This window comes from Geotrypetes seraphini, chromosome 7 (genome assembly GCF_902459505.1).
Source record: "Geotrypetes seraphini chromosome 7, aGeoSer1.1, whole genome shotgun sequence".
NCBI lineage: Eukaryota > Metazoa > Chordata > Amphibia > Gymnophiona > Dermophiidae > Geotrypetes > Geotrypetes seraphini.
In genome coordinates, this window is record NC_047090.1 from 160,084,923 (window position 1) to 160,097,954 (window position 13,032).

Genomic DNA, 13,032 nt, shown 5'->3' on the forward strand with positions numbered 1-13,032 from the left:
TCTAACCAACAAAAACTAAAGAAAACTAAGAAATGGTTTTGATTCCAAAAGAATCTTAACCATTCCATACTATTTGGGAATCTGAAATCCACCTATATTCTCAGTATTGAGTCATTTGTGAACTATGTGGTTTTTTAAATTGGCACCCAGAAAGAGCTCCAGTAGCACACCAATTCTCACCTGCTCCAAAGGGGTAGCAACTGCCCCAACTCTGCCTACTATCTATCCTGGGAATACTTCTGCACCCTGCATGTATACAAGTATGCATGATTTCGTTGGCATGCTTACTTTTATGCACGTATTTGACCATGCAATTTTCCACATGTAAAATATGCTTTACAAAATTACCATCCAAAGGGGGGAGAGGAGTGAATTATAAATGTTATAATAAAGACTGAGCTTTGTAGGACTATCATGTAGGCATGGGATCTTCCAAAGTGCAGTACCTTGAAAGGTCACCATGATTCAGACCTCCTCCCTTCACAACAGTCCTGCCTCTAAGTACCTGTTTTCCAAGCAAAAAAAAAAAAAAACACCTGCTTTAAACTGAAATCTACCAAGACAGGAGATCCAGAAACAACCCAGAATAGTCAAGTAAGGAATTCCAGCTGCTGCACTAAGGAGTTATAACAACATATGTAGAGTAGAGCTAACTTGAAAGAAATAAAGGTACCTCATCTTCCTCGTCAGCCATTCTAATAGCAGTTTCAGGTAACTTGAGAGACTTCTGGTCACTGCCACCGTTTTCTTCCACTTTACCATGTTCTGCCTCCCATTCTTGTAAAACTTCATCTATGTTGAAGCGGCGTCGGTAATTTACAAAAAAGTTTTTCACTTGGATCACTGATTTGTTTCCAATCACATCAGAGATAGCCTGAAAATCTCGGCCATACTTCCTGATTGCTGAAAAGAAAACAGGATATTTTTTTTAAAAGGAAAGTAGGTGTCTTAATGCTGCAAGCATCAGGTGCAGATACAGGCCAGATTGGAGGATCAAGGGAAGATGAACTGAGGTGAAATCTAGTAAAAAGGAAGGCAGAACCTACAAAAGAAATTAAACCCACAAAGAGATTATAAGGGGACTAAAATTCCGCACGTACAAAGACCACAGGAGAAACATGTAACCCAAGGGGGGTTTGCAATATACCAAGGAACCACCAAAACCAGGTACCAACCAAATATTGCAAATATCTTACATAAAAGGGGTTGGTAACCTTTTTCTGGCCTGGTTCCAAAACAAACAGCCATATCATTATTAGCTTTGCCATGTCAGAGCTCCTGCTACTACTCCCTACCTGGCAATGCAGACTTCCTACTATGCACCTAGGAGCATATTCTATAAACAGTATCTTAAGCTAGGTGCTGACAGGTAACCTAATGACGCCTAAAAATTGGCAAACAATTAAAAATTGTTCTTTTAGGCTTCTGCAGCTGGCGTCATGATTGTAGCAGGTTTCTGGATCTTGCCGCGTCTGTGTAGAAAGAACTGACGTTTCAGCCATCATGCTGTGACTTTCTTCAGGGTAGGTTCTTTCTACACAGACATGGCAAGACCCAGAAACCTGCTACAATCAATTAAAAAATTGTAAAAAAAAAAAAGTAGGAATCTAGAAGCACCTATGAAAATGGCACGTTCATCGCGTCTATAGAGGTGCCTAGAATGCCTAAGTTGAAGTAGGCGTGGTTAATACCAGAAACAACCCTAGGTGTTTTTAGGCACCTCCGTAAATGCGATTCATGTCAAGCATAGGTGCCAGAAATGTAGGCCTTCAAAACCCTGGCCTACATTTCTAGTGCCTATGGTTGAGGTAGCTGCGATTCTACAAATGGCGCCATTGCACAATTGACACGTGATCGGCAGCTGTTTTTTAGGCGGCCACAGATATTGGTGCTGTTTGTAGAATCTGGCCCCTAATACTGAATATCAGCGATAAGCCCCTAAATTCTCCTCCCTGACCCAACCTCTACTACCTGCTACCCCTTTTCGGTTGCCTAAGCTAAGGTACTCACTAGAGAACAGTTTTACTTACTGAGATCTAAGTTTGGAATCTAGATATTTTGATTAATAACCTCTAAATGGGGTTTTTTTCCCCCCCTTCCCCACAGATGGAGACTGGGAGAAAATACTTTTAAAACTGAATCCTAATAAGAATTTACTATCAAATATAAATATTAGTAAATCAAGTTACAAAAACGATAGCAAAAAATTTTCTGAGATTAATGTGCTTCCTGCCAAAAACCCCTGCCTTAACCCTTTCAGGACCATAAGGATCGTAGGCCAATTTTTGTGGTTTTGACGACATTTTTATGGTAAAAAGGGCTTGCAGATGCCCTAAAATTGATTTTTTTTGTGAAATATCATTATTTTTATTTAAAAAAATCACACTTCTGGCTTATGGACAGTGTGGCAAGTGAATCTTCTCGTCAATCTAGCAACGACGCTAATGAATGAATGTCGGAACCAGTTTGTTTACATAAAGGCAGTATCATATGGAATCCGTACATATCAAATTTAGAACTGTAGACTATCCCAATCAAAATTTATAGGATTTTAAAGTTATGGGACAAATATGTCCCTTGGTCCTGAAAGGGTTAAAATCTTCCTCAGGAATGAACTAAACATTCCCACCCTCAAGAGAAGAGGCCTAGTCTTTTGATCTGCATTATAATTTGAAATTGGCCTGTACAATATTGGGAGAGGAGGTTTAACGGGTCTCCCATCCAACCTCACCAGAACACAAAGGTCAAATGACCATTACAAAAGCAGCTGGACTTAATCTCCTGTTAAAAATCACAGACGCTTTATATTTTTGTTATTCTTACATATTGACTGCAAGCCATAAAGTGGTGTACAGTATATTATTTTTCTGTCACTAGAGGGCTCAGTCTAAGGGCTCCTTTTACAAAGCCATGGTAGGGATTCTCCCATGGCAAATTAGATTTACACTTCTCCCTCCGTATCCGCGGTTTCCGTATCTGCGGATTCGCTTGCTCGCAATTTTTCAGAAGCTGACTCCGCCCCCCCCAAATTACGCCATCATTAAAGTTCTTTTTCCTTTTACTGTACCGATAAAAAAGTGTATCGCTTACCAATCACTCTGAAAATCGCTACTGCCATGCTTTCTCCCACAAATTCGCTGCTTCCATGCTTCCCAGTGTGCACTGAGAAAAACGCTGCTTCCCAGCATCCATAGAAAGGCTTCTTCCCAGCATACCTGCCCTGAAATAGCTGCTTACCCGCCCTCAAAATCGCTGCTTACCTGCCCTGAAATCGCTGCTTGCCTGCCCTGAAATCACTGCTTGCCAGCCTGCCCAGAAATCACTGTAGAAAAGTTATTTGCGGTTCCAATAATAAAAACGGAAGACTTTTTCTAAAAACCGCAAATAACATTTAAAAAGTTATTCGGGGGTTTTCCATATTCGCGCCTATGGTCCACCCACATCCCCCGCGAACATGGAGGGAGAAGTGTAGTTTATTAGGTTTTTTTTAATGGAGGTTGGAGGTTGTCTAAGTGGTTTTACATTCAGATACTCAAGCATTTTTCCTTATCTATCTGCAGGCTCACTGTCTATCTACCTGGGGCACCGAAATCCATAAGAATTGAATGGGCTTTGCTGCATTTGCCGCGGGGAACTCACTACCACAGCTTTTTAAAAGGAGCCTTAAGTCTGTACTTGATGCAATGCCCAACATCACAAGGCACTGCAATGGGATTTCAGCCAGATTCCTCTGGTTCTCAGCCCGCTGCTCTAAACATTAGGCTACTTGTCTGCTAGGAGGGGACTCGGGGCCAGATTCTCAAAACTTAAGGTTGCCTTTAATGCCTGCATGCATTTTAGTGGCAGATTATCAAAATGGCTTATCACGGTCTTTAGCACGCTTTCTAGCACTATCCGACTCTGCCATGCAAATGGGCTCTTGGATATTGAAACGAGCAGTCCAGTGGGTTCTTAAACATGGCCGAGTCATTCTCCAAGTGCAGCGTCTGCTTTTGGCGACAAAAAATCAGCAACTGGTCCATGGGTGCCAATACAGTGCCAGCACTATGAAAAGTGCATCTCGTGGCGTGTTTTGACTGTGGCTAATGAAACAAAATAAAATTACATGATTCACATAACTGATAAGTCTTTTTTTAGGGGGAGTGGTAAGAGCACGCTTCTTGAGCACATGTATTATAGCTGTGAGATACGAATTATAGTAGGTTGTTTTTTTTTTTTTTTGTAATTGTTTATTTATAACAAAAAACCTCAGACCACCAAAGCTGTACAATACAAGAACAGTTAATCCTTTCTAGTAAACAGGTATAGTAGATTTTATGGGATAAAAGGCATGTCTTATGCACGTTTGTTAAAAGCCGACATTGCATCTTTCCTCCCACTGCCAAGCAACACCCCATCCAACACCCCCTCAGCAGCGGGAGAGATGCCCACACTCTCCCACTGCCATGCAGCACCTCTCTCCCCTGGTGCTTCCGAAGACCTCTGCAATCTCCCCCTTACCTTACTTAGATAGATGGCTGGCTTGCCTCTTCAAAATGGCGGGCCTTCCCCTCCCTCCCTGGTGCATCCTGGGATGGGCCTGAGGCTCTGATTGGCCCAGGTTCTTTAAGGCCCCTCCCTTAGGCCACTGTATCCGGGGAGGGGCTTGAGGTTCTAATTGGCCCAGGTTCTTTAAGGCCACTCCCACAGGAGAAGCTTTAAAGAACCTGGGCCAATCAGAGATTCAGGCCCCTCCCCAGTGCATCCCAGGAGAGGAAGGCCCGGCATTTTGAAGAGGTGGGCTTGCTGGCTGGAGGGAGAAGGCATTCCTCTGACCAGTCATCGTAAGTTAGGTAAGGGAGAGACGGTGGGGGTTGTTGGAGGCAAGGAGGGGAGAGGTTGAATGGCAGTGGGAGAGAGTAGGCATCTCTCCTGCTGCTGAGGAAGTGTTGGGGGGGGGGGGGCGTTGCTTGGTGGCGGGAGAGAGTGGACATTTCTTCCGCTGCCAGGGGTGTGTTGCTTGGTGGCGGGAGAGAATGGGCATCTCTTCCGCTGCTGGGGGTCTGTTGCTTGGTGGCGGGAGAGAGTAGGCATCTCTTCCGCTGCTGGGGAGGGTGCTGCTTGGCGACGGGAGAGAGTAGGCATCTTACCTGCTGCCAGGGGGATGTTGCTTGGCGGCGGGAGTGGGATCTCTCCCACTGTCGGGTGGAGGGTTGCTTGATTTCGGCGGCTCAATTTGGTTTTTGTTTGGGGTTATTTTGCATTTATTCTGCGCATGTGCCCATTGCTATCACCAGTGATGGGCACTCTCTGCCAACCTCATTTGCATGAGTGCTTTTTGGGAATGACTCGCTTTTTTAAAATCGCTACTATAATGGCTGCGACAGCAGCCCATCGGTTTTTAATGCAAACTTTTGAGAATCTAGGCCTGAGTGCAAATTTCAGGAGGGTGATGATCCCTAGCTCAGAGGGAAAGAAGCTTGATCCTGTCATGCTGAACCAGTTTTTTTGTTAGTTTCTTTTCACATAATCTAGTCCAGTCCGTGCTCTGTGGTTTTTCTATATATCATCCCTCTTGTAATGCAAGAACCTCAGCAATTGCATAGATTGTAAATGATGTAATATTAAACATGAGAACTCTGTAATAGTTTAAACATATGCAGAAGGAAGTCAAAATGAGACTATTAAGTCTTTAAAATAAAGTTTTACTCAACTCTGCCCAGAAAATAGTTCACTTCTGGTGAAATGGACAGCAGGCTGGGAAAGGGAAAGACTGACTCATTACGATCTATCTAGAGAAACTGTTAAGATAAGAATTCAAGAAAATGTAGACATGGCTTGAAACAAGTGTAGAAAATCCTAAGTACTACCAGATATATTGTTATGATCCAAATAGGGATGTGGTTTTTAGGAGTGCTAAATTGTGCAAGGAAAGAAACCTGGCTCTTCAATCACCTGCAGATATAGCACAGTTACTTACCTGTAACAGGTGCTATCCAGGGACAGCAGGCAGATATTTTCACATGTGGATGACATCATCCATGGAGCCCAGAATGGACAGTGCAAAAATGTACTATCACTTTAACTTCTTAGAAGCCTCAAGATCGCCCATGTGCAAGTGCCTTTCCACCTGACATCAGCTTGCAGGACCATCAGTTCAGTAAACAAGCTAAGAAGCCAACTAGGGGAGGCGGGAGGGTTGTAAGAATATCTGCCTGCTGTCCCTGGATAACATCTGTTACAGGTAAGTAACTGTGCTTTATCCTAGGACAAGCAGGCAGCATATTCTCACATGTTGGAACTCCCTAACTGATATTTAAAGGATGGAGGGAAGTTGCTATATAAACAAATTTTGTAGAACTGCTTAATCAAACTGACTATTCCATCTTGAATGAGACTCCAGAAAGTTATGGGATGTGAAAGTCTGAATTGACGACCAGTTGGCTGCTTTACAAATGTCCTCAATGGAAGTTGAACATAGATAAGCTACTGAAGTTGGCCTTGATCTTAATTTTATGTGCTGTGACACAACCTTTCAATGGCAGCCCAGCCTGAGCATAGCAGAATGCGATGTAGTCTGCCAACCATGTAGAGATTGTTCTCTTAGTAACAAGAGCTCCTAGCCCGTTGGGCTCAAAGGACAAGAACAACTGAGTAGTAGCTCTGTGAGGCTTTGTGCGATCCAGATAGTAAGCTAAGGCATGTTTACAGTCCAATGTGTGGAGCACCGCTTCACCAGTTGGTAATGTGATTTTGGGAAAAAGACAGGTAGTATTATAGACTGGTTTAGATGAAATTCCAAGACTACTTTTGGTAGGAATTTGGGATAAGTGCGAAGAACAATTCTATCATGATAGAAAGTTGTGTAAGGTGGATCAGATACTAGTGCTTGTAGTTCACTAACTTGGCGTGCAGAAGTGATACAAATTAAGAAGACTACTTTCCAAGTGAGGTATTTAAAGAGTGTAGTTGCAAGTGGCTCAAATGAAGGTTTCATCAAAGAGGCGAGAACAAAATTTAAGTCCCAAGCAACTGGAGGAGGTTTGATTGGAGGTTTTGAATTCATGAGCCGAGAAACCAATGGGTGTGTAGCCAGAGGTTTGTTGTTAAAAGGTACATGAAAGGCACATCAGCACTGAGGGTGGATATGTACTTAAGTGGATGGTTGTCGTTATCCTTGAGGAAGAAGCAAAAAAAATTTACACTCTCCCTCAATCAAGCGAATATGGAGACAGAATACAGTCTCATTCCTTTGTTCGGTTAGAGGTAAAATAGTTTTAATCAAGGACTGGTTAGTGGAGGAGGAATTAAGTTGTGTTTTTTAACTGAGACTTGGTTACCTTCAGCAAATGATTCAATTATTTATGACATTTGCCCCCCAGGTTACAAGATAGTGCTTCTATGTAGAGAATTAAACATGGAAAAGAAGTGGCGATTACACTTAATTCCTAGAATTCAAAGTTCAAAATTTGAAATGTACAAAAGGAAATGGAAATTATAGCTTGTCAGTTAAAAGATTCTACGTGAAAAGATTCTTTAATATATATTTTACATAACCCCGGGATTCTGGGTCTCTGTCAGGGATGAATTTTATGAGTTTCAAAAATTCATCCACTGCAACTTACTCTCTACTGTTAGGCAATATTAATTTACATTTAGAAAACTCTGAGGAACCTACTACGAAGGATGTGTTGAATTTTCTTGAGTAATTGGACTATAGTATACCTAGCTTCTCCTCCACTCATTGTAAAGGTCATCACTTAGACCTAATAACACTATCAAGGAAGAATTCCCTGTTTCCTGCCATTTCAATATCAGAGAGATTATGGGCATGGTCCTTGTACTCAGATCATTATCAATATCAGTTCAATCTAAATTGGCAGTTAACCAAGATTTGTAACCAGACCACTATGCAGCAGCTATTCACAAGATCTTATATTGATGGAGCAGATTTTTGGAATAAATATGATTCAATCCCCACTGTTGTGTCCTCAGCTAATTTCAATGAGCAGTGGAATTTAATGTCATAAAATACGTGATATCGCCCCTAAATGTAAACAATTAAAATATATATGTAAATTGGATAAATGGTTTGACTTGGAACTGGTAACATTAAAACGCTCAGTAAGAAGACTGGAGCGAGCATGGCATACAGATCAACAAAGTGCTGTGGAAAATCAATGGAGAGATTTAGCCCATGATTATAAAAAACTAAATGCAGAGCATATTATACTGCCTGAATTGGATTAACTGTGATAGACACAAAAGTATTGTTTAAACTGGCTACTGATTTGACAAGTGTTACTTCAATGAGCAGTCCCCGGATATGCTAGCTAATTATTTTAAAACAAAAGTTTGCAATATCAGGGACTCTTGTAATCCTAATTTATGCTATTCTGGCAATTTAGTTAATACACAGGATGATTCATGTTTAGCGGATTTGGCTTAGAACACGTCCCACAGCCAGATAGATCTTCTTTCATAAAATTATAGAACACAGTTACAGAATGACATGGGGAAAAAATCTGTCCCCCAAACCCGCCATCCCCTTCATTGCCCCGTCCCCTTCACTGCCCCATCCCCGCAGCATCCACCCTTCCTTCTCGCCACCTCACCGCCCTTCAGCGGCACGAGAATCTCCCTCCCTCCCTCTTACCTTCGCGGCATAAAGAAACTTAAGGGAGGGAATGCGCATGGTCACCGATCGCACGCGCAGCCCCTTCTCTCCCTCCATCCCACTTACCTTCGCGGCGCTTTAGAAAAGAAACTGATGCCAGGAAAGTCTGCCTGTGCCACCCTGCAGTTGCGTGTGTGTGGGCGGAAGCTTCTCCTCTGACAATTGTAATTTTATAAACACAAATAAAACAGAGCAAGGTTCAACAAAACCCATTTCCCCCTCCCTTTCACAAATATCCCCTTCACTACTGTGAAAACTGAACAAACCAAATTACTACAGAATGCTACATAGAAAAATCAAGCTAACAGAATACTTTAGTCATACATGGCAAGAATAATGTTAGGGGAGTGCAACTAGGGCAACTGTCCCTTGGTCAGAGAGAGTCCTAAGCCAGCTGGAAGCTAAAGAAGCACAGCCTGGACTTTGCGGACCCAGATATGTCTAATACCAGCTCTAGCAGGATACATATTTCAAATCTGAAATATTCTAATCACAAAATATAAAATAACTTTATTTTTTTTCTTTTTGTTGTCTGGTAATTTTATTCTTCAAATCACATTGGTCTCAGGCTTTGGTTTTAGGTTCCTTCTGTCTTCATCATGGCATGGCTGGCTCCTGAAGGTAAAATAAGCGTAAGAGGAGCTGGGGAGAAGATGCCGAGTCTGACACAGGCACAATTTTTTTTAATCACAGGAGTACGATTTTTCACCACTCCCACGGGGCGGTAAAAGGTTTTGTCCCCATTCCTGCAGTAAACCAGTTGCAAATGTCTCCATTCCTGCAGATTTACTGCGGTGACCCGTGGTTTACCGCAGTAAATGGTCCCCGTGTCATTCTCTACTCACAGTCTTATTGCCCTTTAGATAGCTGCAGGCCAGCTATCATGAGCAAAACTTCTTTAAAGTTTTTAGTAGAGCTCTGTGAATGGATTGTACTTGTACTTGTTTCTTTAATAAATCACTTCTTTAGTATTTTATATTTGGGATGAAATGCCTCGATTTTACAATTATATTTAAGTTGTGCCTTTGATTTAGTTGATCACGATTCATTGGGTCTATCAGGTAATGTCCTCTGCTGTTTAACAGTTTTCTGCAATCTCGGGTATATCAGGTTAGAAGAGATGAAATTTTCTCTCATAAATGGAGTATACCATGCGGAGTTCCTCAAGGATCTCCCCTTTCCCTTTCCTTCTTTAACATCTATCTTTCTTCATTGAGTAAGGAATTAACTGAATTACAAGTCTTACACTATATTGATGCAGAAGATATTACCTTGATATTCCCTGTTTCCTCAAATTTCCCATTAGCTGTATCTTGGATAGAAAAGGTTTTACTGTGTGCAGTTCTGGTCGCCATATCTCAAAAAAAGATATAGCAGAATTAGAAAAGGTACAGAGTAGAGTGACAAAAATAATAAAAGGGATGAGACAACTTTCCTATGAGGAAAGGCTAAAGCGGCTAGGACTCTTCAGATTGGAGAAGAGACGGCTTAAGGGTAATATGACAAAGGTCTATAAAATAATGAGTGGAGTCAAAGGGTAGATATGAATCATTTGTTTATTCTTTCCAAAAATACTAGGGGGGCATGTGATGAAGCTGCTAAGTAGTAGATTTAAAACAAACCGGAGAAAATATTTATTCACACAACGTGTAATTAAACTCTGGAATTTGTTGCCAGAGAATGTGGTGAAATCAGCTGGATTTAAAAAAGGTTTAAATAATTTCCTAAAAGAAGTCCATAGGCCAGTATTGAGATGGCTTGGGGAAATCCACTGCTTATTCCTAGGATAAGCAGCATAGAGTCTGTTTTGCTACTTGGGATCTAGCTAGGTACTTGGGACTTGTGTTGGCCACTGTTGGAAACAGGATACTGGGCTTGATGGACCTTTGGTCTGTCCCAGTATAACAATTCTTGTGCTCTTATGATTGGATGGCCAGTTTTACGTTACAATTAAATAAATAAAAAACTAGAGGTAGGGGGATACCAAATATAATCTGGTATTATTGAGCAGCTCAAATTAGGGAATTTTCCCCGGATAAGCTGGGTGTAAACTAAACTAAACCTTAAGTTTATATACTGCATCTTCTCTATAAATATAGAGCTTGACATGGTTTACAAAAATTAAAAGGGAAGTACAGTGGGAATTGGTAGTAGGGGGAAGCGGAAATTTACATTTTTGAAAAAAGTCCAAGTTTTCAGGCATCTTCGGAATAGTTGGAAAGAGCCCAGGTTGCGCAGCTGGGCAGGGAAATTATTCCATAGCTCTGTAGTTTTGAAGTGAAGAGATTTCCCTAATTTTTCAAGGAAGGTAACACCTTTTAGTGAGGGGAAAGATAATTTGAGCTTCTGGATAGATCTGGTGATGTCAGGTCTCGCAGCATTCCAAGATAGAGGAATTAAAGGAGGAAGAATGCCATGCAGGATCTTGAAAGTTAGGCAGGCACATTTAAAGTAGACCCTGTTACAACAAGGAAGCGCTCCTGCACTTTCCTTGTGTCATTTTATTTGGGCCTCACATCTTGGGACTAACCCATATGTTTCTCATTTGGTGGGAATTTGGTATAGGGTGCGGCAGAAATATAGTGGGCATCAGGGGATTTCTTCACTTTCTTCTATTAGATTTCAGCCTATCTTAGGGCAAGCGGGCAGGAGGGAGGGTTTTTTCCTAGGTAGGAACAAAAGGGCTTAATTCATTTAGACAAATTTCTAGACGATGGAGCGATTATTCCATTTGAAGAGTTACAAGAGCTTTATCTGTTACTTCCAAGGGATGTATTCCCAAAAATATAAATTTAGCATTTTATCTCTGGCAAAGGGTGGTTGCGGGATGATCCTGATGAATCAGAACACTTTGAAAATCTATGTATGACACTTGGTACATTAAAAGGACCCATTTCTCAGCTGTACAAGTTCTTTAACAATTGTACTTTTATAAAATATAAATTTATGATCTCATGGGAAAATGATGTGGGGGTAACACTGTCTAGGTCTGAGTGGAAAAGAGTGTTTCTTGAAGTATCTAAATCCTCAAGATGTGTATTGATTAAGGAAAATGCTTATAAAGTTCTTACCTGTTGGTATTACACTCCTGACCGCATTCAGGCTGTTTCCCCAGTCTGCTACTGATGTGTGCTGGCGCTGTTTCATAGATAAAGGGACCTTTTTCCATATTTGGTGGTCCTGTGAACGTATACAAAATTTTTGGTCCTCTACAACTCGAATTATGGAGAAGGGCCTAGGTTCTTCTCTGCAGTTAGACCCAAGGGTCTGTTTGCTAGGCCTTCATAATAAAAGAGGACGTCAATGGCAAATCCGTTTTAAATGATTATGTTTTGCAGCTGCCAAGTGCGTTATTGCCTTAAAATGGAAGCAATCAGTTGGTCCCACTTTGCTAGACTGGTGTGTGAAACTGATTTCCTTAAAGGCACTGGAGCTCATGACTGATAAGCATCATGAACGTTTTGACTCTTTCTAATGAACTAAGGGTACTGGATATGGTTCTACACAATCCAATAGATGATTGGGTTCTATTACTATTTGTATTTCCCTTGGGGTGGGGATGAGATGGCTAAGTACAGTTTATACACTAGACTGCTTGAGGTATTGGATTTTTATATTATTTCTCTGTTGTAATACTTGTCAGTGTTCACGTTGCTCTACTAGGGGCAGTTGTATGTAATCTTTTTTTCATGTCAAAGAAAATTAATAAAAAAAAATCTATTTAAAACAAAAAAAAGAAAAAACTGAAAAAGGTTACAATTAAATGGGATTAATTACATTATTATTCCAACAATAACAATTTTAGGAGTCTACTTAGATGGAATTTATCAACAAAATCACACTTGGATTCGGTAGTTCGAAAAGGATTTGTAACGCTATGGAAGTTAAGGTCCATTTGTTCTTATTTTGAATCTTATCTGTTTGAAATATTGGTGCAATCTCTTTTTTTAAATATCCTAGAATATTGCAATATAATATAATTAGCAGGTTCCTATAAAAATTTCCAAAAGTTACAAATTATCCACAGTACGTTTGATATCTGAAGAAATTTGATCATCTTTCCTTTTTTTTAACCAGAAATTACATTGGATCCCAATACAAGCCAGGGTATTATTCAAATTGGGATATGTTTGTTATAAGATTATGTTTGGTTTAGTTCGTTTTTACTTACATGCTCATCTTTCATTTTCTTTACCAAAACGATCTTTGTGAAATATTACTTATTTCGCTTTTCCATTAGTAAAGAAATGCAAGTACGAAAGATTAGGTTCTTACCTTTGCTAATCTTCTTTCTTATAAATCCACACTTTATTTATTCTTGTACAATCCCACTTTATTCTGGGACCAGTGGGTTATTTCCATTTACCCACCAGGAC

At 40.7% G+C, this 13,032-nt stretch overlaps 1 protein-coding gene across 5 annotated transcripts in view; it reads right to left on the reverse strand.

Moving 5' to 3' along the window:
* The window catches only part of RCOR1 (REST corepressor 1), a 266,962-nt gene that overhangs the window by 10,619 nt on the left and 243,311 nt on the right, over window positions 1–13,032 (reverse strand). For 2 of the 5 annotated variants that reach the window (XM_033953340.1, XM_033953339.1), the window contains exon 11: window positions 674–903. The exons of 1 other annotated variant lie outside the window; for it this stretch is intronic. In XM_033953340.1, coding sequence (XP_033809231.1) covers window positions 674–903 — 230 coding nt within the window. Of the gene's footprint in view, window positions 1–673; window positions 904–987; window positions 1,043–11,727; window positions 11,837–13,032 lie in introns of those variants that run through there. 2 more of the 5 variants (XM_033953341.1, XM_033953342.1) reach the window with 2 other exon arrangements.